General features: G+C 50.5%; 2 protein-coding genes across 2 annotated transcripts in view; one reads left to right on the top strand and one right to left on the bottom strand.

Moving 5' to 3' along the window:
• LOC146179189 (solute carrier family 60 member 1-like) overlaps positions 1-25,188 on the top strand; it is a 250,908-nt gene that overhangs the window by 26,633 nt on the left and 199,087 nt on the right. The window lies entirely within an intron of this gene.
• Positions 656-25,188, bottom strand: part of LOC146179190 (uncharacterized) — a 112,582-nt gene continuing 88,049 nt past the window's right edge. The window contains exons 6-9 of the mRNA XM_084578865.1: positions 24,769-24,981; positions 23,871-24,057; positions 12,750-15,249; positions 656-3,196 (exon numbers count right to left, since the gene is read on the bottom strand). Coding sequence (XP_084434991.1) covers positions 3,127-3,196; positions 12,750-15,249; positions 23,871-24,057; positions 24,769-24,981 — 2,970 coding nt within the window. The 3' untranslated portion in view covers positions 656-3,126. The remainder of the gene's footprint in view (positions 3,197-12,749; positions 15,250-23,870; positions 24,058-24,768; positions 24,982-25,188) is intronic.

Genomic DNA, 25,188 nt, shown 5'->3' with positions numbered 1-25,188 from the left:
GCAGCAGCTGGACATAAATATCGTCAAGTGCACCAAGCGTACTGCCAAACGCATTTAACCGTGATAACTATTCCGCGTGTTTTACGCAGTGCTGGTCAGTGCATGGTGTTCGCGGAGATTTCAAATTCACCACGTCGAATCAGTGCGGTCGTGTGTCATACATTTGCATATTCACGTGTCCAGTGCGAAACGACCTGCTGTGTGCGAACATGTGGACTTTTATTTACGAGACCAAAAGTCCCACAGGGAAGATAACTCCCCTCTTTTGTCTCCAGGGCTCGAGTGGCAGACAGCCCCCCTGGTATATGTCAAAAGGTTCAAACGCCAAAGATTCAGGCATCAGCTGCACTAGTATCTTCGCTTTTGCTGACCGCATTTTCTTAGATTAGTAATCGGTCGCTTGAATGAATAAACGAGGCAGAGGCGTACATTGAGGAACTATGAACAGAGGTTTATTTACAAAGTTGATGGTACGACAGTCAGAGGAAAAAGCATTTGCTCACAACCACGCCGTCAGCTGCACAGCGGTGCCAACAAAATAGTAACGGTGTTTATAGAAAAGCGAATATCGGGAATGTAAAAAAATAATGCACAACATGAAGAGCGCCGGACAATGAAGACTAAGCGATTGCAGCTGGTTTGAAAAAAAAAAGAAAAAAAAAAGAAGAATCTAGGTCGATAGCAAAAGCGCTAATGGAGGTGCAATTATTAAACGCTACAGTTCGAAAGAATACCGTATGCGTCGTCTTCATTTCGGAATGAAGAATTTTTCACGGCTCTTTCTCGACTACTATTACAAAGCTCTGCAGTTGTGTGGTTAAATAACTCAATTTTCACCGCTGGGCTGGCCACAGTGTCGTGTACCAAGTTGAGGCAAGCAAGAAACCTAATGAACCACTCGTTTGCATTCATCGCCTGTTACGATCCATTCAGTGAGAGTTGGCCTATAACGCAGTTCGCAGCGAATTCTGGCACGCGTGAAAGAAACATCGGCTGGCTGACAGTGCTTATCTTAGTGCGCTAAGCTGCGATAGATAACTGCATCTTAAGCGGGTACCAAAGGAGACATTTCACAGGGCACCTTTGGGCACTCTCGTGCCACCATTGGCTTGATCGTTGGCATTCACATTCAAAGCAGCAATAGAAGGATATTTTTAAAACAAATAAAATAAGAGCGTAGAACAGGCTCGAGTTGTCTAGGGCGATATCTTTCTTCATGAACGTCGACGGGATGCGTTAGATGAAAACCGCGGCGGATGATTTGAACTAAGCGAGCCACGTGATGGAAGTGTTTTTCTTCAAGGCGTGCTTAAAGTTGAGTGCGCGTTGCAGCGTGAAGATGGCGCCTGTATTCATGAGAAACGAAGAGCCGAGGGCCTACGAGAGAGCATAGCTGCGAAGCTGTCGATCTTCCTACGTGCCACGAACCCGAGCAGCGCAAATAATTGGCTCAATATTGGCACTGCATTAACAAAGTGCGGCCCAACATTGGATCAGTTCATTGCCAATATTGCTTATATTGGGCCTATGGTTTGTGGAGCGTGGAACGTGGGTAATTAGATAACGCAGAGCGACATGTCTGGTTCTTCGGTGCAGCATGCTGCTCAGTTCTATTACATCACCATCTTTCTATGCACATGAACATTTCAGCCCACTTCAAATTAATAAAATTGTGCTGCTGCATTTTGCTGCTCTTCGTGATTATGATATTATAGTGACAGCCGCGACACACGAATGATACTTGGTATAACCGACAATACCCCCCTTCCCAAATAGCCTCGGAAATCTAAATTTCAGTCACTTTCTCCTATCAGCAACCTGACAACCCTGCTGATATGAAAAACAGGTGTGACAATACCTGTTCATAAAATTACTGAAAATGTCGTAAAAAAGCTCTCTCAAACGAAATTGACCTCAAACATTCTAAAAGTGCAACATCACTATGGCGCACGCTATCGTTCCATTTAGAGAAGGGCTGCTTTGAAGAAGAGGAAAATAGCCACAAAAAACTTCGCGTCTTGGAGTATTAATGAAAATGTGTGAATATTAATCAAATATATCGATTTTCGGTCGTGTCTATCGGATATTGTCTGCAGGGTAATAAAGAAGCTTCGAAATATAACTTCACTGCATTCGCTGCTCGGGCAAGTTATAAATAAAAGTCGGTAACTACCACTGACATGTTACGCTGACCACGAGACCATGCTATATGGCAAACGCTTCCTTGTTGACAGCCCTATGCGAATAAGCTGCGTTTCAGTCTATTGGTGACCTAATCATGGCATTAGACGTTACAGGCATTGATTTAGTGGTTGGTGGCGGCCACGCAAAGTGGGCTCGGTGTCGGTTTAAAGCCGGCATTTCATTTGCGTTCGGCTGTCTCTTTTGGGATCCTCGCATTCTTACTCCACCTGCCACTGCTACAAGCCATGGCTTCTTCGTCGTCATCCTCAGCACGCTTTGAAGTGTACCTCTATAGAGAAGGTGCCAAGCACGCGGTGAAGAACTCGGAAGATGCAGCAGAACGCAGCTTCAAAAATTTCACATAGTGTTCATACTTCACGTATAATTTGAAGCAACGTTTGCGCAGGCGACCTTCATCATTGATGCACAGTAAAAGAGTGTTAAAAGCATACCTTATTTACTACAAATGAATATTGCTTCATTAATAACCCAAGGTCTGCGAACTCGCAGTAGCGATGGAGATGTTTCACGCGCAAGCGGAAACGCTAGTGATTTCTGCCGCGGTGGCGCGAAAACCTGTTTCCAGCTGTCGCGGAGACTTCGAGCACGAGAGCGAGCGACGCAGTTTGTAGTTGCCGCTCGCCGCTGAATTCGCTCAATCGCTTGCATGTGAACCAGCCCTTAGAGATTAAAAAGAAAAAAAAAAAAGAACAGCGACAGCTTCACAGCTGATGCCATCTCGTGTTCTCTCGGCGAATATGCTCTTTGCTTGAATGCCGCTTGGTGGGACACATCCGTCGCACGATGGCGCGCGACGCCTCACTATCACTTCATCAGTCTTTCTCGAAGGCGTCTCACTTTCGGCGACAACAGGTGAGTCCGCTGCTGTCTGTCGCTGCTACCGGACGAAGGAACGCCTCGTCTTTCGCTCTAGGTTGGCGTCTACACTAAGTTCTCCCTCCAGAAGTTGAGGTCGACGTCTTGTATGCTGCCGCAGGATACCCTCGGATTGCTGCGTAGAGGACCAGAGTGGCAACGGTTACAGCGTGGTTCGTTATAAAAGGCAGCGACATTTCTTGACAGAAATAAATATGGCATGAAGAAAATGCGGTCTTCAAGACCGCGTAAAATATAACACGCGAAAAAGCACACTTTCGGGACGCTCGATCGCAAGGCGCGGTTGCTTTCTCATGTGGCTGTTGTCATTCGTTTGATACGAGCATTACAACAGCAGAAAAACAACATAAATGCTCTCCATTTACCAAGAATCCTTAGTATTAAGTGCTTTTAGAACAGCAAAAACAGGCCATATTAGAAAATGCATTAAGGTAAAGATTACTGCGACTGCGCAGAGGCCATTAAAAGTTTGCCACACACACACACACACACACACACACACACACACACACACACACACACACACACACACACACACACACACACACACACACACACACACACACACACACACACACACACACACACACACACACACACACACACACACACACACACACACACACACACACACACACACACACACACACACACACACACACACACACACACACACACACACACACACACACACACACACACACACACACACACACACACACACACGCGCACACACACACGCGCACACGCGCACACGCACACGCACACACGCACACACGCACACGCACACACACACACACACACACACACACACACACACACACACACACACACACACACACACACACACACACACACACACACACACACACACACACACACACACACACACACACACACACACACACACACACACACACACACACACACACACACACACACACACACACACACACACACACACACACACACACACACACACACACACACACACACACACACACACACACACACACACACACACACACACACAGGTGAGCGCAGCGCGGAGCGATAGGACGCGTGGCGTACTGGCTCCGTCGATTTTCGGCTGGAACCGCAGAAATCTGGATCTGACTTCTGCGAAACTTGCGCATCTGCATCCGTGAAGGCAGCGCGATCCTGGAGACACCGATCATACCCAGGTACGCTCAATTTTCGGCCATTTAGAGCAAATCTGCGCATAACCACGTAGCGGATGAGCTAAGCCTAACGGCTGCGGCTCCCCCGCCGCTGGTTGCGGAGACGCCCGCTGGCCACCCAATCAACATGGCTCAGCACGAACAACGCGGCTACGACCCCACGACTCTGTCGTGGTCGTCTGTCCCTATTAGCCAGCCAGAGGACGGCCAATCCACCATTTCGGCGGAACAAGCTGCCCTTTTTCAAGTCGTCGAGAACCGGCGACTTCGCCGGCAAAACGCACGAGGAGCGGCCAAGTCAAAGACTCCTCTGAACAATGCAGACACGGGAGACGCTCGTGCTCCGTCTTCGAAAACTCAACAAAATTCATCCCCACTCTCCAAGTGGACGCCGAAACCAACCGTCAGGATGAATTCTGACGACTACGTGATCGTGATCAAGCCAAGTACTACGGTCGACCTCAAGACAGCGTTTCAACAGGGGGAGCTCGGCGCTGCCATTTCTCAATACATTGGTAGGCAGCACATGAGCGCCATCACCATTTCTCCCAATTGGGAACAAAACATCATCGTCTGTGGCACGCAGAACGCCGAGGTAGTTCAGAAGCTGCTCACGGACTTCAAAGTTAACACCAGCAAAGGACCGCTCCCGCTTCACGGACACCTCAAGCTCACCGGTGATGTGTGTCGCGGAGTGATTACTGTGCACAACCTAGAAACCAGTGACTCTTTGAAACATAGTGTGCAGTGGCGTGGTGGAGAACTCGTCCATGTGCGCAAGCTGGGGAACTCCAACGTAGCTGTGCTCACTTTCGCGGGACGTAACGTTCCGCGGCACGTACACTACAACGCAGAACTGACTCCCGTAAGGGGTTACAAGAAGACTGTGCCAGCGTGCTACCGTTGTGGCACCCTGGGTCACCGGGCGGACAATTGTCCCACTCCAGTGAATGAAAGATGCGGACTTTGTGGCCAAAACGTGGGGGCTGGTACTGAGGGGATGGCCCCCCACGAATGCAATCCAGTGTGTATAATCTGCGGGGGACCGCACCTCACCAGCTCCCGCGAATGCACGGGGAAATTCATCAGGCCTCAACAGCCAAGGCCCAAGACATCGGGCCCCCCCGCCAAACAGAAACGCCAACAGGAGACGCAAAACCGCGGCGGAACGCCACCAAATAGCAAGACAGCGGGATCAACTGGATCAACGCCACCACCCGGAGACGCGGAGTTCCCAGCTCTAAAGCCTCCTCCTGGCGGCGCCGCCTGCAAACAATCCAAGGTAGGCAGCTGGGCAAGGGTCGCCTCCTCTTCTTCTTCCCCTCCCCCCCTCACCAGCACCGCTGAGACGCAGGAACTTAAACGCGAGCTCGCCCTTTTGCGAGCTCAAAACGATAAACTAGCCAGTGAGCTTAACTCGCTGAAAAATAAAATCACTACGCCACCCTCCTCTAGCGACGAGGATGAAAACATAACAGACAGGGAGATTCCTAATAATATGGAGAGTCGCTTCGGAACCCTGGAGACTCGGGTCACCGCGATTGAAACGCAGTTGGCTGATCTTCCCAAAATTATCCATGACACAATAGCGCGTCAGCTGGACAATGTCATCACACAGGTGACACAAGCTGTAACTCACATTATCCAAAAATGGATACAGGAAAATCCTCGCGTTCTTAAACGCATGGGTGCAATGAGGGACGTTAACCGACCTTCAAAATTTAACAGAGTCATTCCCGATGAGTCTGACCTTTCTGAAGACTCCTGCATGTCTGCGCCGGGCACTAGCGGACTGGGAGGTCTTAACAACGTAATCCCACCCTCCGTATCCGAACATGGCCCCCAGCCCTAAGTCGAGAGCCAGAACAACTCAGCCGCTTACACTAACGCAATGGAATTGCAGAGGTCTCAAGAACAGCAAGAAGCGGGATGAACTCCGCCTCTACCTTGAGACCTCTGAATTCCTCGTTGCCGCGGTTGCCCTTCAGGAACCCGGCGCAGGCGTCAAGCTCACAAACTACACTACATTTCAACACAACCCGCAGACATGTATACTTGTTCACAAGCAATATACTGCACAGGAAGTCACACTCCCCACAACACCACAGTTCGCGTACACGATGGTGTCAGTACTGCCCCTAAGGCGGTCTGACCCACCTGTACACATTCTAAACATTTATTGTCCCCCGAAACTTAAAAATGTTACGTTAAGCGAAATTTTCACGCAAGCTATGCAGGTAGCGGGAAAGGACCCACTTCTGATTGTCGGTGATTTTAATGCTCACAGCAGGCTCTGGGGGTATCCCCGGGAGAACACACGTGGGAGGAAGCTTGCGGAACTTCTCTCTACACTCGGACTCACCCTCCACACCGACCCCACCAACCCAACACGTGTAGGAAATTCGATTCAACGCGAAACTTGCCCGGACCTCACATTTACACGCAACATACGCCATGCCGACTGGCTGAACACAGAGGAAACTCTTGGTAGTGATCACTGTATAATCTACACAACCATCTACACGCGTCCACTGAAACGCCCACAAACACAAGCTTGTGTCCCGAACTGGACAAAATTCCGCACCTCTCTGTCTATCGTAGACCCCCTCCAGTCGGGATATGACACCTGGTACAAATCACTCACGTCCGCACTGAAACAACACGAAAGGCAGATACAGCTCACGGAAACGCAAACGGACGTAGACAACCACCTCCTACATCTTTGGGAGGCCCGCCGCAGCCTCACCAAAAGATGGAAAAAACAGAAACATAACAAACGCCTCAAAAAACGCATCCTCGAACTCACACATCAAGCCGCGGAATATGCTGCTCAGCTAGCCGACACTAACTGGGTAGACAGGTGCAACACGGCTGCGCGCCAGATGTCTGGTCGTAATACGTGGCGCCTATTCCGCGCGCTCATCGATCCAACACAAACACGCACGGAAACCCAACGCCACTTACATAAAGTCATGCACAACTTTACAGGAACGACAACACAGCTAGCGCACACACTCAGGGATCGATACCTGTGCACCACCAAGGACCCCCGGGCGGTCGCCTACTCGTATGCAGGCAAAGAGAACACGGAGCTGGACACTCCGTTCCAGCTCCACGACCTCCGGGCGGCCTTAAGCAAGATGAAACGCGGCACTGCACCCGGGCGCGACAAGGTTACGGTCAAGCTTTTGGCCAACCTTCCCGATGCAGCATATGTCGTGCTTCTCAAATACATCAATAGTATTTGGGACGGAGACACTCCTTTCCCTCTCCATTGGAAGTCGGCTCTCGTCACCTTTATCCCGAAAACCGGCAAACCTATTGATGTGGAGAACCTTCGCCCCATCTCTCTCACGTCTTGTGTCGGCAAGCTGATGGAGACAATGGTGCGCGACAGACTCTCCGAATTTCTCGAAACACAGCACATTTTCGCGGACACCATGTTCGGTTTCCGCCCTCAAAAATCAGCACAGGATATACTCCTTCAGCTCCACCACGACATATTAGCTCCTGTCGAATGCCCCCACAATGACAAGGTGGTCCTGGCCTTGGACCTTAAAGGCGCATTTGACAATGTGAAGCACGAAGTAATCCTCGATCACCTCAGTCACACCAACTGTGGTAACAAAACTTTCAATTACATAAAACAATTCCTTACAGACCGCCAAGCCTACATACGCATACAAGATGCGGAACACGGGCCATACACCATCGGCTCGAGGGGAACACCTCAAGGCGCTGTCTTGTCTCCCCTCCTCTTCAATTTAGCCATGCTTCATCTTCCCTCCAAATTGGCTTCTCTTCCCGGGATTCATCACGCACTTTACGCGGATGATATCACAATCTGGGCAACGCAAGGTAACCTGGGCCACATGGAGTCCGGCCTGCAGGCAGCGGCGACCGTAGTCGACGACTACGCGACCTACTGCGGACTCCAGTGCGCCCCAGCTAAATCTGAATTTGTGCACGTACGTCCATCCCCTCGAGACACAACTCAGCTTCGCATCAGTCTCCCCTCGGGACCGATCCGGGAGGCCAAAGAGATCCGCGTCCTTGGCCTCTTCATACACCATCAACGCAGAGTTGACACCACTCTGGCCAAACTTCGCATGGTGGGAGACCAGGTGGGCCGTATGGTCCGCCGGGTCTCCAACAAGCGGGGCGGATTACGAAGCAAGGATGCACTGCGGCTTGCCCATGCTTTTGTAACGAGCAGAATCCTCTACTCGACACCCTACTTGTACCTGCGTAAACACGATGAGGATCAATTGGAGGCCATCCACCGGAAAGTCATCAAGCGGGCTCTCGACCTTCCGGTCAGCACGTCCAACCAGAGACTTCTGGCTCTGGGCGTGGTGAACACGTTCCGGGAGCTACGAGAAGCCCACTTACTAAGCCAATACACGCGTCTTACACAGACCACGTCCGGTCGCCGCCTCTTGGACCGGCTACACATCAAACACGATTACCACATTGAGGAAAGGGTGAGAGTGCCAGAACTCTGGAGACGCGCCCTCCAGGTCCGACCCCTTCCCCGCAACATGTCCAAAGAAGACCATAACGGTCGTCGCCAGGCGCGCGCGGAAGCGTTGGAGCGATACTATGGTCACCAGCAACACGTGTATTATGTGGATGTTGCCGGCCCTTACCATGGGGGGTGGTATACGGCTGCAGTCGTACACAACACAAACACGGTTAACGGGCTAACTTTCAAAGCCTACAGCACAACTCACGCGGAGGAGATTGCTATCGCTCTGGCTCTCAGTATTCCCAATTCGAAACACATCATCACCGACTCGCGAGGGGCCTGTCGGAATTATAGGCTGGGATGGGCTCCCCCGCTTGCCCGGCGTATATTGCAATCTAGCTGCCGATACATAGACCCAACTCCGCATAATCTCATTTGGGCACCCGGTCACCAGGGACTCAGGGGAAACGAACAGGCCGATCAGGCCGCCCGCGCACTCTCTCCCCGGGCTATCTCCTTGTCCTTGGAAGCCTACTCCCAATCAGACAATCTGGCCCTTACATTCAAAGACATCACCGATTACTACAAGGAGGAGCACAGGCGCTACCCGGCCCCTTGTAAGGGACTGGATCGCGCTGACGAGCGCCACCTCATCAAAATTTTTACCAATACAGTACTGTGCCCGGCGGTGCTTAAACACTTCAACCCGTCCTTTGATGGTGCGTGCCAGTACTGTGGGAAGGTGGCTGACACCTTTCACATGGTCTGGGCGTGCCAGTCAAACCCATCCATTCCCCCCAACCCCAATCCAACTAGAGAGGACTGGGAGGCGGCCCTGCTCGGCTGTCAAGACCTCAAGGCTCAAAAGGCCTTGGTTCAACGGACGCGGGCGGCGTTGCTTGCCAATGGGGCCCCGGAATAGGGGCTCCACCTAGTATTGTGAGGGGGAGACCGATACGTCTCTAACCCAAACACCTCTGTAAACATTTAATTGTTATTTATAAATGTTTTAACCACCACCAACCACCACACACACACACACACACACACACACACACACACACACACACACACACACACACACACACACACACACACACACACACACACACACACACACACACACACACACACACACACACACACACACACACACACACACACACACACACACACACACACACACACACACACACACACACACACACACACACACACACACACACACACACACACACACACACACACACACACACACACACACACACACACACACACACACACACACACACACACACACACACACACACACACACACACACACACACACACACACACACACACACACACACACGGTAATTGTCTCACTTGTTTTCTGTGGACACCTCAACCACGCCGTGAGGGAAGGGAGGAAGGTGGGAGTGAAGGTGGAAAGAGAGAAAGAGGAGCTGTAGTGGAGGGCTACGGAGTAATTTCGACCACCTGGGGATTTTTAACGTGCGCTGACATCGCACAGCACACGGACGCCTCTTCGTTTCGCCTCCATCGAAACGCAGCCGCCGAGGTCGGGTTCGAACCCAGGAGCTCCGGACAGTAGTCGGGTGTCTTAGACGTATAATACTTGGTACAATATGCCCACGAGGGGCGAAAGAAGGAATCTTTAACGCCTCCCGATTAAGCCCGCACCTCGTTTACAATTTAGCGCGTTGCTGCGCCCGATTGGCGACCCATCGATCACCGTTCAGATGATGTCTATAGTCTTTCGCGGTGGCCCAACGTTCTCCTCGCGCGTCTGCCTGGCCGAGTGTGGTTAGTTCCGCGTGGTTGGGGCTTCGATTGGGGCACGAGCTCGTACGTGCAGCTACGCCCAAACGTTTATGAATGAGGGGAGCGAAACGGAGGCAATACGATTGAGTCGCCCTCGGCGATGCACGTATACCTTTATGCGTTCTGCACCGCTTCGCTGGTGCTGCTTTCCTGATTGATTCTTGCCCGATAGACATGTATATTTCTAAATTTGTGGCGTTGGTAAATGTGAAATATATAGTGCGATAATGATATATCCGGTAGATATTTGATTGCAAAATGGAAGATGGGATCCGAACCCACGACTTCGAGTTTCTTATGCGGTGCTCTACAGACTGACCTACGGCATTGTCGAACCTTTACTTTCACGGTATTTATGTGGTGCGTAGCCTATCCCTGAGAGCACTTGAGAGTGTTTACCATCGTCATCATCGCGGCGGACCTGGAACGTCCTGTATATCTATATATAGAGGTAATCGTCGGTTGAACACAGTGTACAAAATTCAAGTCTTGGGTTATCCAACCCGCGGCATGTGGTTGTCTTTTTTTATACACCTTATAATCGATTATCATTTGGATAGATATAGAGATAGATCAGAGCAGTTCGCTTTCTTGAAGATGTGGGTTAGGATAGCCTTCTTTTTGCCCTGACTTGCACTTGCTGTTTTGCTTCGATCTGACTCTCTGTGCGGGCCTTACTATTTTTATTTTCATTAGTTTTCTAGGTCCTTTTCTAGTCCTTTCATTACTTGGCTAGCTCCTTTTCCTTGCACATTAATGATTTGCATTGCACTTTTATTCTCACCTTGCCATTTTTATGGAGCGTTTTTGCTTATACTCTATTTGTTGTTACTGCACCTGAGTCGCTTTGGGACGTTAAACGCCATAAACCAAACTTAATTTCTTTTAGGTACTGCCTCATTATACATTATGTACACAGCGCGCACCGGTGGAGGTGTAATGCGGTGTGGATAACAATCAAGAACAAGGAAAGAAATCAATGAACGTTTATAGAAGAGGAGATGAATTCCGTCGACGCTTTGCATTTTTTTTTTTTGCGATAAAAAAGAAATGAAAGCAGAGCAAGAAGCATGCAAAGGTTTCGTCCGGCATGCTCTTTCATTCGCAAAGGAAACTTCGGCGCTGAATACAGTGCGCTTCATGCACCAATGACAGCCCCATTTATAAATACAGATGTCTGCTCTAGTTCCTAGCAGATTCACCCCTGTTTGGACAAACCGACAAAATTTACAAAAAAAAAAAATAAATAAATAAAAATAAATAAAACGCGCGGAAACGCCACGGGCCGACAGGAAGTCTTATTTCCTACTCGAGACCGCAGTGACCTGACCGCAGCGCTTCAAAAGGAAGTTGTGTCGAATTCAGCCTTCAACCGAAGAATTCCAGTATTTTTCACGCTCCGAGCATTTTACCGTCAATCTTGTATCTGCGGCGAGCGTGGCTTGCCCCGAGGCCAGTTTCCACGCCTTCAAAAATAAAACACGTTCTAAATGTCTAACGTAAGGAACATGAAAAAAAAAAAAAGCAAGAATGACCACGCAAGCAGAGGCAGGAAGCGGTTCAGAAAAACAAAATAAAAAAGAAAAGTGCGTCCGGCGGGAAGTGAAGGCAGCGGAAGGACGGAGGGCAGGAGGTAGCGTGGCCAGATGTCCGCGACCTTTCCTGGTTGCATATTTTCGTCCGCTAAGAGGCCGGGCGTTCGAACCGCGCTTGAGTGATGCGCATGTAACCACGCGAGAGCGATATCGTGAAAAAGAAGAAATGCATGCTCGGCGACCTAGCAATACCCCCGCCAACAACGAGCGTTGTTCGGCAAATCCACCGCCGCCTACTTCGCGCTTCTCTCAACACCGATATGCGTGTCCGACATTTCACACTCGTCTTTCCGGTCAGCAGCTGCGGTGCCGCTGCCTCTACGGGGCTGCCTGTAATAAGCGGGCCCCCGCGCGTTCGCCTACATGTATAACATATTACCGTTCATGGCGATGTGCTTCTCTTGAGCATTAACATGCAGTGTGAATGTGCGCGGTAAGCAAAGAGGAAAGAAACGCGAAGTCCATATGTAATGCTAGAAGGGCGAAATGGTCCTCTTCAACAACACTGTAACGCTATATACTAACAGTTCACTTCAAGATCAGTGAAGAAAAGGAAACAACGTGCTGTTCAAACGAGATGGCATGACGGGTACTCACAGGAAGGGGTCGTAGACGTCCAGCACTTTCCTGGTGATGAACCGCGTCGTGTCCGAGTTCTGGCAGATGATTTTAGCCAAGGAGGCCTTCCTGATCTGGGCCAACTGGTCCGGCGTGAAGCGGACAACGGAGTCGCCGTTCTCGTGCCAGAAGCGGTCGCAACGCCTCAGCCGCTGGAACTGGAAGCCCAGCAGGCAGCTGAACGTCGGCCCGACCACGGCTCCAGCCAGCGGGAACTCGGACAGGCCGCCCGTGAACACGTCCACGTCCTCCACGTCCCGGTACACGCCCGCAATGGCGCGCAGCGTATTCTGCGGTATGTGGCCCTCCAGGTCGGTCCACGACCGCGCCCGCTGCTGTCCGCAGAAGACGCGGTAATCGTTGTACGTTCTCAGACCATGGTCGCGGCCCCGCTGCAGGTTGATGGCGACCAGGTCGAGACCAGAGAAAGGCACGGTCTTGGACTCGAACAAGTGTTTGGTGACCATTTCGGTCACGTGGTTGTCGAAGTTCTCCATGGGAGTCGACAGAAGCCCGCGTAGCAGCTGGTCTAGCCTGTCCCTCCTGTAAAGGGTTTGGCTGTTGAAAAACGCGTCGGTGAGCTTCAGGCCTCCAAGCTCGTCGTACGCGGGGCCCACCAGCTTGAGGACGGGTGGCAGAAGCGTGTGGCCGAAACGGAACGCTGCTGTTGCGAACTCGTTGAAGGAGCCCACGTCGCAGTTAGGGTCATAGCCATTGTAGTAGCCCTCGTCCAGCAAATGCAATCCCCAATGACTCACAGACTCCCACCCTAACGTCCGAGGTATGAACTCTGAAAAGACGATCCTTTGATACATGGCTCCCACAATGCGTCTTGCTTCTTCGAAAAGGCGGTCATCGTTCCAGTGCGGGTTCAGGCTCTGAAGAGCGCGGGCCACGCGGTTGTGTTCCCTCGACATAATGGTGTGCATGGAGGTGAGACCGGGCTGTTCGCTGACGCGTGTATCTCCGGCGATGAAGCAGCGGCCGTTCGAGGAGATGCAGTCTGCAGCACCGTCTACTTCGGACAAGAGGGGCTTGAACTGTGGTCCAGCCGGATGAGCGCTCATGTTGAGTAGACCACCCCGGAATATCCTTAGCTCTTCCCTCGCACAGTCGTCCGAACCGTACACTGTCGACAGGTCCATGTACCCGGTGACCTGGTTAATTTGCTCTCGGCTTCCAAGTGTTCTCTGGCCGGACATGGATCGAGTGAAGGGTAGGCACTGAGGAATGTTTGGGTTCTTGCGACTCACGCTAGGGAAGTGAGGGTCATTGGACGGTATAGGTATGGGGAAGCATTCCTTGTTGATTCGACGTGGCGAGTCGCATGCTCGACATCGCAGCGTCTCGCCGTTGGGCCCCTCGGCAAGTGGGGTGTGGGCTATGTCGTGGTCGACAAATTGTCCTAGCTGCATGAGCATCATTGTGTACCGCTGATGCGGGCGACTGAAGTCACCGTGAACCGCGAAGGAAACAAGCCGGGGAGAAGGCAGTGCTGTACCAGCGACGCTACGGGACCGCGGAGCTGAGACGCCATCTTCATATAGACCAGGAAGAACTCTTCTGAAGCTGTGACCAACTTTGCCGAGGTTCGGCCTCCTAAGATTATTACAACGCCCGGAAAGCGTTCTGAAAGTTGACCTCGGATCGCAGGGACTGAGGGTCTCCTCTTCGCAAGCAGCAGGCTCTTCGAATTCGGTCGCGAACTTGGACAGGTCTACTTGCCTGAGCGCAGGAATGAGGTCCTGCCGATTCTCGCCTTTCCTCATGGCTTTGAGCAGTCGCCTGGTAGCCAGCTCTAAAGCCTCGGATTGGTTGTGTATGCTCCTGGAACCCGACGTAGCCCTCATGAATCCCCCGCGACTGTTGAACCTGCCGAACTGGCCTCCCTGGGATGCGGCGAGATCTGCCAGCGCATCTTGCAACACCGAGTCCGGAACGTTGAGCAGCCTGCCGCCTTCTTGCCAGGCGTCCAGGTCGACGCTCGTCAGCAGCCTGTCCTCGCAAGACATGAGGTTGTTGAGCCACGGATCTGGTACCCTCATGGTTCTGGGCTGCACGACCCCACCGCCGGATCTCAGGAAGACATTATCGCAGAGGACGCGAGCGAGACTGGTTTTCCGAAGCTCACGCAGCTGGTCCTCGGTGAAGGACGATGGCTGGTTCCCGTTCTCGAACCAGAACCTGTCCGAGACGCGCATGTGACGGAACTGGTGAGCGTAGATGCAGGCAAGTGTGGGGCCCACCAGACCGCCTTCCACGGGGGTCTCGGCCAGCGCAGCGGGCAACAGGTCGATGTCATGCACTGATGAGTACAGCTGACTCAGCCTGAAAGCGGCGTCAGAGCTCATGACGCGCGACAGGCCGTCGAAGTCGTCGATGGTCCGCAGGCCACAGAATTGGCGCCAGCGGGTGTAGCCCGCCAAGCCATGGTCTCGGCCCTGCTGGATCGCCACTGAAGCCAGGTCTATGCCGGACTCTGAAAACAAGCAAAGAACGCGTCAGTACCCTGTAACACACAATTCATGGCAGCACGCGCGGAAACAAGAAACTTTTGGCCAGTAAAAGAGCTTTAGCAGTCCACAAAATATTCTCTTTAACCTCGTTATTTGTTAGGAGTCACTGTTAGACATCATAATGCGAAATTTAGCTCTAGGCTTTTCAGAGGAAACGTGCTGTTGCTTCTGGTATTTCCTGCTTGAAGAAGGCAAGTATTTGCCGCATTAACGTGTATGTAACGCTTTGTTTCAACGCCGAAGAAATGAACGTTTTTTCTAGACCTTCATTCTTTCGTTAGAAGCGGCATAAGTGCAGAATAAATCTCGCAATTTGATAACAAGACACTCTTGTTTTTGTTTCTTACAAAAAAAAAAAAAGAAGTTAATGAACCTTTTGATATCGCGAACGCCTCATTATCAGAAGCCGCACTTGGGCTTGAAACGAGGCATACTTCTCAGATAAGGCATCGGTACAAAACAGTCATCTACACTGTGATGTAAATCCACTGTTAATAACGAGATACAAATACCCTGCGATTAGGAATTCTTGTTTCACACTTAAAACCGTTTTAGGCGAGGTTAGAAGCAAGAAATACTACAGTAATATTTGCGTATTTCCTGGCGGTGGTTTAACTGTTTGAAGGCGGGTGTATGTAGCCGTGCTTACATGAAGGTGACAGTAGCGCATTGTATCGCATCGCATTTAGTAGCGCCTCACGGTAATGCGATGCGACAGCGTTTACATGTAGCGCATCAATCTCTAGCGCGGTGGCGGCGGAACGCGGTGTCGCCTATTGAGATTGAGAGGGGTAAGTCGACTTACCCCTCGAAATCCAGCCCTGCTTGGCGCATTAATGCGATGCGCTTTCCTAGCGCATTACCCCTGTTTACATGAATGCGATGCGCTAGGAACCGGTTGTGATGCGATGCGATGCGCTAGCTGTCGCATTCATGTGAACACGGCCTATAGTCCGAACGATAACTGAATAAATTCCGAACATTTAAATCACGCGCAGAAACGAGACCTACAGCTTTAAAGTTATTTACTTTGGTACTTCGCCCGAGATGAGTTTTGTGAGGCACCACATGGATATGTGACAGTTCCGCTTCAGCTCCTGCTGCCACACGCGCGTCCTTCATACAAGTTTTGTTTTTCCCGAGACGTCCCCTGCACCTTTAATTTTGCAGTGCACATTTGTAACAAGGTGAACCCGCATTACGTATTGAGCGACAGTTGTCGTCCGCTCCTTAGACAGGCTGCAATAGCTACGTGGGAGCGCGTCCGGCTAAGATAGACACGGACGTCGCGAGTTTGTTGCCGCGCCTGTGTGCCTGCTCTTTTTCCGGCAGCTGCGAGATGTGCCCGGAGCATATATTATCGACCGCGCGAGGTAGTCCCTGGGGCCTACACGCGTAGCTGCAGGCCTGTCGCGGCTGTTTACGTCGGAGCGCCGAGAAGGCGACTCTCAATACACCTCGTGTGCATTATTAATGCGGGCACGTACCGACGTCATATAAAAATGATGCGTGGTGGGCAAGAGCGCGAAGGACTCACTTTTCTTTTTTTTTTTTTGTCGACTACCCCACGCGTGTTTTCTATCTCCTTTTCCGTGCAGGAGACTGCGAGCTGTGGTAGAAATGAATCGGTCGTTACCCCTAATGCCGTATGCTGGAGAAAGTAATGTCCTGTTCGTTGAGCACTACAAATGGACTGCATCACAGGGTTGCCGGACTGTTCACAGAGAAAGACAAATCAAATGTTTTTTTTTTCTCGAAGAAATCGATGACGCAGTAATGGTATTATTTCACGGCGGCCACCTCAACCACGCCGAGAAGGAAGGGCGTGAAAGAAATACTGAATGCAAACAAAAAGAAAGAGGCAACGCTTTGGAAAGCTTCGAATTATTTCGCCCACGTGGGGATCTTCTACGTTCACTGGCACTAAACAGCACACTGGCCTTTTCGCTTTACACCCCAAGCAATATTCGGCATCCGCGGCCAGCATCTAACCAGTGACAACCTGATCCCCATAAGCACTTATAAGGAGCACTTATAGGAGCACTTATAAGGAGCACTTATAAGGAGCACTTATAAATCCCAAGGAGCCTCTCCTAGTGGCAAGGAAGTTCTAAGGCTGCGATACGGATATCGTGAAAGGCAGCTAGAGAAACTGACGGTCGGTTTTCAGGAATGCGACCTTCAGAAAACTGTTGGCTTGCCGTCATTTCGAATTTTTGGCCGTGGACGTTGAAAGACTCCCCAATGTGCCGCGTACTATAGACCCGTGAAAAAGATGATTCCGACAGAATTCATGCCAGGAGTAGAGCTTGCAGTGAGGGCTGATAGCGACTATCTTCTCGTAGCTTCCTCATTGTGCCGTATAATACTCCCCTGACACAGGTGTGAGTCCGAGAGAGTCCATGCCAGGAGTACACCTTTCGGTTGCCTCGCGCTGCGCGATTACACCCCAGCATTGAAAATGTCGGCGAGTATGGTGTGCATGATAATATCACTTACGCGCAAAGATGTGGTATGTTTTACGTTTTTCAACCTATACCACTCTGGCAACTCGAAACCGAAACCCGGCCATGGCATGCGGCTGGATTTGGGAGGCTATAGCTTTGATCAGTGCTGAGCAGTTAGCGAATTATCGGCTGCAGTTTGGTGTCTCCGTGATATCCGTGCTTATACCAGAGCCGAGAAGTCCATCTAAATGAGACACGTGGCACGACAATCTGTTCCATACTCTTATTATTGAACCAATCAAAAGACCTAATTTGAGCTTCACAATGTGTCATCAAAGAGGCTTTTTCATGTTCATTCTGTTGCGCGAGTTAAAGTTCTGCTTTCGAAGCGTTTTCCACATTGCACGCAACTATCAGTACGAACTGCGAGCGCATTTTCCTTGTTTCAGTTTTTTTTTCTGGTCCTTTTTCTCGTTTTCTTTTTCCCACATCGTGCTGGAAGCAAGCGATCGAGGGCATTTTTCACGGCTCACTGCAAACTCGCTGTCATCCTCGTCTCCTCGTTGGGCTTCTACATCTTTTCTTCGTCTCTAGCATCTCCTCTGAACGTACAAAGAATACGAAACAGAGAACAGAGAGGAAACCGGCTAAAGACGCATGAAGCACGAAGTCCCGCGGCCTCCGAGGGATGCTTTCTCCTCTCGGGGATCAGGCAGATTGCACACGAGGATTTTCACTCGCAGCGTGTATTCCAAGAACAAAAGAAACGATGCGTACGCGGAGCGATAAGACGCGAGAGGAATGTGATGACACTTTCTTCGTTGTTAATTGTTCTTTTTGTATATTTCGCGGCGTTGATAAGACTTCTCTCTCGCGGACTCCGCAGCCCCTTCATTTTTCTTCGTTACAATAATCTAAACAGGCTGGTAAAGGATGCCCCTGAAGCTTGGAGAGCATGAAACTAGAAAACGAGGGGTTTTGGCCATCGCGTTTTGCGCTTGTAGGTTCGGAATGGAGTGTCGTGAAGTGGTGGCTATTCTTTAAAAAAGAAAAAAAAAAACAATGTGCGCGCTACTACAGCGAAGCTCCGGGAACGAAGGTCATGCGGAAGCTGTTATTTGTTGCGCAGTTTTTAGGAGGCGCCAGGATTTGGAATGAACGTGTAAAAGAGTTTACTTAATGGTTTACTGGCAAATTGGTCGTTCACATCATGCGCGAGGCTGCATCACTTTATTTATTCAAGAACGCAAGGAAACACGCGAACGGGCGTTTGCTTCGTTGGACTCCTCTGGAATCGTCGATGTAGTTTAGTCAACTAGAAGAAGTACCATAACCTAAAACGAGATCAGAGCATGTTGAGAGGAGAGCGAGGGAGTATCTTTGTTTCAGAAAAAAAAAGTACATATAATTGCACTGAGCATTCAAGGGAGACGTGTATTAGGTGTACAGCGCATACAAAGGAGAGGTATGTTAGGTGTTTTACTAACCCAGGTGATAATTATGAGAGCCCGCATGTAAAGAGGCAGCTAGTGAATGTCCACGCACGTATCTATCGGTGCAATTACACTTTGAACCTAAAATATGCAGTTTTCAGACACCGTCGTCTCCACCAGCTCAGTAAAAACAAAAACAAAATCGCTTTCGTATAGTGATGCTTTTATAGTTTCGCTTTTGGGCAGAAAGTTTTACTGCACTGTAATGAAATTGTGCGTGCTATATACTCGAAGGTCTTCCTTTTCCATTGCAACGACGAAGGCCAGACTTTTTTGCACCAGGTGGTATCTCGAGAATGAGTGTTTTCCCCCCGTAGTCTGGATGGATGACGCCCTCTCTGGCCAAGTAGAGAAGGTACCAAAGGAGCAACGCTGACAACATATACGACTACGGCATATTTGGATGCGCGCTGTATGTTAATTGCGGTGTAAGCCGAGGAGAAAATAGAGAGATTTAGCTTACCGTGAACCGCGATCCGCCACCATGACACTCTGCCGTGCGTGAGCGGGACGCACAAGCTGATTGGTCCCGACGCGGCAGGTCTATGTGCCGACATCAAGTATGTGGCGTCATCTATTGGCGTCAAGGGGATCTGGGCATGCGCAGTGGAACGCGCGGTGGCGGATAACGGTAGCGGATCGCGGATAACGGTAAGCTAAATCTCTCTAATGTCTCACGTCTCACAGCACCGCCTCAAAAAACACGCACACACCGCCAGATACAGCCGCAATCTGCCCTAAACCCATACAGTCTATAGCCGGCGGCGTTGATCCTCTTCGCAGCAGTACCCGACACACTCGCGGCCCCAAATCGGCGGGGCGACAGCGCGCTTCTCTCTTCGTATTCGAGCTCGTCGTACGCCCGTCCCTGCTACTGAGCTCTTGCATCACGACGCGGTGTAGCAGTCCCACGACGGAAGGGCGCGTGTTGCGTCTTCCCTTCCCGCTGTCGCCCGCGTCTTGACCCAACGTGACGGCACACAACGCCAGAGTGTGCACTGCCGCCACGCGTCGGCAACGTCACCCCGTAGCTGTCCCGTATAATCGCTGATGGATGGTCGCCTATATACCGCCTCTTTCTCGCGTCGCGCACGCAGATGTCACGCGACCTTTGTCGCGCGATTCGCAGACGACGGCTAATACTACACGACTACTACTACTACTATGCCGCCACAAGACGCGCGGCCTCAAGTCGCGGTGGCCTGTCACAAGAGAACGGTGCGGATGATCGATCGTACTCTCTTCATAACACGAATGCGCCCACTCGACCGCCTTCTTCGGCAGTCTGTGATGCACAGTTGGGACCGCTTCGTCGCACTACTGGGCGCCTAGACTGAAGGAAAAAAAGCCACGACCGATAGTAATAAATACCTGTCATAATCATCGTCACTTCTGAATTATCGTGAGACGTAGTGCCATCTTCTGTGCGGAAAAAGAAGCTATTTAACAGTGATGTCTAATTAGCTCCATCCTTAGCGAGTGGCCTTGCTATCCCTTCATTAAATCTACGGAAATCCTATGTAGTTAATGTCGTAAGCATTGCAGTTCCGGTACTTTCATATCAACTCTGCAGAAGACTTTCTCTGTGCTAACAGCCATGCGAATCGACTTCGCAGGAATAATTAACATAATCGAGAATTTGCATTTTCAGCAGCTTGCCAATACAAATGTCACCTGGCGTCCGTGAGTGGAATCCTGCGCACTTTTCGCACACTTCAAAAATTGCATCGAGGATGTCGGTCCTGCCCAGACTACAAATCAGTCACGAAGCGTTTTTATGCGCGAAACGTTTAGAGAATATGGTCGGCGTCTATTCTGACACTGTGTTACCTCATGTCGAAAACCTGAGAAAGAGGCTGAGAAACTGTTCCCAACTGAAGCTTTTATTCCCAGTCGGCTTTGTTACGAGCGCCAAAGCTCAGGGTCCCTGCATTACTTTGAATAGGCTCAGAAGAAAGATACCAAGACGAAATACGTAGATAAATAATTTCGCGAAAGCAAGTAACGTAGAGAGAAAAGAAGTCTAGAAGAATGAAAAAGGCAAGAAAGGAGGAAAGAAGGAAATGAGAGAGAAAATAAACGAAACGAATAATGAAATAAGGAAATAAAAGAATGAATGAAAAGGGCAAGAAAGGAGGAAATAAGATAGGAAATGAACGAATGAATAATAAAACGAAGAAAGAAAGAAAGAAAGAAAGAAAGAAAGAAAGAAAGAAAGAAAGAAAGAAAGAAAGAAAGAAAGAAAGAAATCCGCCCGCAGTGTTCCGACGGCAGCAGTACACTTTGAGAAGGCTGCACCGTACTAATAGGCCTGATCGGAGACAAGCCTGGTTGGGGGCCTGTACTACGTCGGTGGCCCGACGGGACGACTCATGAAGCTCGTGGTATGCCCTCATCCCAGACGGCGTGTCTGCTGGGCCGAGCGGAGATTGCGGCGCGCGCGGTAGGAAGCTGATGTCGGCAGCGACGACGCGGTTGAGGGGAAGGGGGAAACACAGCTGAAGGGAGGGCAAAATGAAGACGTGCATCACAGTAGAGAATAAGGAGAAACGATGGATGATGGAGAAAAGGATTCCTTTCTCTCGCTCCCTCTGTTTCGTTTTACTACTTTCGCGTTGTGTTTTCTTTGTACATGGCTGAGTTCACCTTCGCGTCGAGGGAGCGTACGCGGGGCGACGCCGCGGGGAACGTAGAAAAACAATCCGTCCACGCTTGTTGTATGGAAGGTGCTTATTACGCCCGACTCAGGGCGTTAATCGACCCGAAGTCTCGTCGAAATGACATCCGCGGTGTTCATCAAAGAGCGGGAAGAAATGGTGGCGTCGGCGAAAGTTAGTTTGCTACGACCTCTATCTTGACCAAAACTCTTCCCAGATTATACGTTTTGTGTGCCGGGTCACCACAGGGTGAACTGTGCACTACGCTCGCAAACCCAGTGCACACTGTGGCAATTGTGCATTTGAAGTTTTGTTATACACTACGTGGTATTTCATGCATTTGTCTTACGATAAAAAAAAAATTAACCTGTTTGAAAATTATACTGATATTCCACCCCCTCGCAGATGCACGGACATAGACAAATACATAGGATACATAGACAGAGACTGACTACTGGAGCAGGCGAAAAAAGAAAAGGGCTTAAACTACAACTCGAAGTTTGAAATTCAGCGATGGTTAAGAACAAGCCGAAATAGTATACGCAACCTAATCCGCTGAATAAACACAAGCAGTCAACCGTTGTTACATCGCACTGTTCGTTTAAAGCACATTTTCCTCTCCATACGGCAATGGGGTGGCGCCATTGATAATTTTTCTCCATGCAGAAGGGGGCTGCGTAAGCTTTCCTATCCGGACTTCAACTGTTCTAATAAGTTACGTAAGTGAATGGTTTCATATTAAAATGGGTGATTCGATGTGCTTCTTTTCCACAAACGCATCGCTTTGCATTTGTCCTCGAGAGATACGAATTACTTTTGCCCTGCAGAGGTGGGGTGACAGTGTACAGAGCGTGACCCGAGGAGAACTCAATTACACCGTATAGCGCATCGCCTGAGCTCCTGGCGCAGGGCGCACCTATTTCTTTTATAGACTAGTCTTTTCTCGGTGGTGCTGTGGTCACGATTCCGCTCCGTTCTTTCAATCGATGAAACGATTTTGCTTTCATGAGCTCTCAGCTACGTGCGGAAGTTAAAATGATAGAAAAACGAAAGCCACGCGAAGCGGGTGATGCCGCGTAGAAGTCGTGGCCGAAATAACTCTCTCCGTCTGGTTTCGCTCTCTTGCTTTTGCTTCCCAGTTAGATCGAAAAAGATGCAGTGCAAAAAATAAGAAAAAAAAAATGTGAGACGAAAATAAGGAAGATGGTCTCGCATGCTGACCAATACGGAAACAGTGCATTGCTTTACGCTGTCTGACACCACAGTTGCCTGGCACAGGGGGCTTTGCATTGCTGTCTACACAGCACACGACGAGTTCTTCGCTGCCTCGTGCTTACGCTGCATTGCCTGGGCCGTTGCGCTGGCGGCGCTGATGACCGGGCACCGCTGACGACCCGGAAGGGCTGTCTGCGGGACGCCTCCCTTCTGCAGTCGTGGCAACGTCCGTCGAGACTGACTATTAGACCTTCTTCCGTTTCAACCCCCCAACCCCTCATCTCTGTCCCTTTTTACTCGGCCGCCCTTTGCCACAGCTAGGACGTCGCCGCTCACTTCATATCCAGTGGCGGAGCTGCACTGACGACAACAATGTCTAGAAGCGCTGTTGCGCTGACACCTGTGTAACGGACAAATATCCTTGTATGCTTAATGTATAAGTATCAAATTTCTGTGTTGACTAAAAGGAATGCTCCCTATGTGGTCATAGCCATAAATAAAATATAGTGCACGGACTTCAAAATCTGCCGTCTGTGACGACGCGTTCCAAAAGTCGTTCCAAAATCTATCCTTTTCCCTTCTCCGGAGCAGGGCAGCAGGCAACGATGATCTTAATATAAGGTAAACTCCCGTGCGCTATCCGTTGTTCTATCATTGTGTGCTTCTTCGAAGAGCTTAGGCATCATGGGCGCATGGCACGTAGACTTTACCAAGCAGGGAAAGATCACATCAGTCAGTAAAGGAGAGCAAGATGGTGGCTCGGCACCCTCACCCCTGTTGGAAGAGGCGAACATGTCCTGCGTCACGTGGCGCGAGAAAAAGTTGTCCATCTTCTGCGCATGCTGCATGAGAGCTCCGGCGGCGATCTGCTTGAGGCGCGAGTACAGCTCCTGGGGCCGGAACGCAGTCTCCGGCAGGCTGCCCAGCCGCTGGAATCGGCCGGGATCGAACAGCTCCACCTGCGCGAAATCGCCGTCATAGGGTTGATGCTGTATATTTACGCACTTGCAATGGCTGCATGCGCTAATTCCGCCCAGCAAACAATGAGGGACCACACATGGTCAGTCTTTGGAAGCTGCCGACTCTCATGCAGGAAGCCACCGCAGACGAGCTGGTATTTGTCACTTCCCGGACTCTTGTCGGCGCATTCTCTCAGTTCCTGGCCATCGTATGGTTGCACAGTACAGTTACTCGGAAGTTTGCGGCAAGAAACGTGGCACTCCATTGCGAAGTGTGTAATAATATTATCACTCATCTACGTCACGTTTATAGTCTGAAAATCATCCCCTCCCCCCCTTCCTCGCCCTGTAAACCAGAGCAGGGAGACGCGCCATTGCGGTGGAAGTCACCGGAGCCAGCCCAGTATTTTCAGCGCCTTTATAATCCCACACCATTTCGGCGTGATATTGTAATCGACAACGAGATAGACTGGAGTTTTCTTGCTTTGACTACAAACTATAACGCAATTATGAAACCTTGGGAATAAAACACACTAAGTAAGTCCATACAGTGAACCACGAGCAGTAGTGCAGCGTCAATAAGGGCTATACTGCGGTCTGTGACCACCCAGAGAACAGCGCTCACAGGACGCTGGCTGTCGCAGTAGTATGAGGATGGCACAGTCGAAGAGCACGGTGTGAAAATAAAAATCATGAACGCCGCCCGCGTACCTGTGCAGGCGAGGCGGATGTGAGCGCCCAGGTTCCGGCTGCTGCCATGACGTTGGTGACTCCCGGCAGGCGGCTGGAGTCGTAGCCGCGGAAGTAACCCTGATTCTCGAGGCGCAGACCGAACCTCTCGACCACTTCCGGTCCCATCAGTGCCGGAAGGAACTCGTTGTATGTGATGAACTGCATCTCAGCGCCCACGATGCGCCGGGCTTCCTGCGCAGTCGCGGTGCATGAGGAAATATCGTCAGTGGAACGCACAAACTAGTGTTGAGCAGCCCTGCCGTTTTTGACCAGAACATAACGGTGCTTGGGGAAAGGCCAGGTATTGCAGTGGTCGAGTCAGCCCTTGATATATATTAGTGGTTTTGAAATGGGCTTCACGATACGGACTAGGTGAGGGTAGTTTTTATGGGGTGGATG

The sequence above is a fragment of the Amblyomma maculatum genome, chromosome 9 (genome assembly GCF_055883805.1).
Source record: "Amblyomma maculatum isolate TAMU_Amacu chromosome 9, ASM5588380v1, whole genome shotgun sequence".
Taxonomy (NCBI): domain Eukaryota; kingdom Metazoa; phylum Arthropoda; class Arachnida; order Ixodida; family Ixodidae; genus Amblyomma; species Amblyomma maculatum.
This window is presented reverse-complemented; position numbering and strand designations above follow the sequence as displayed.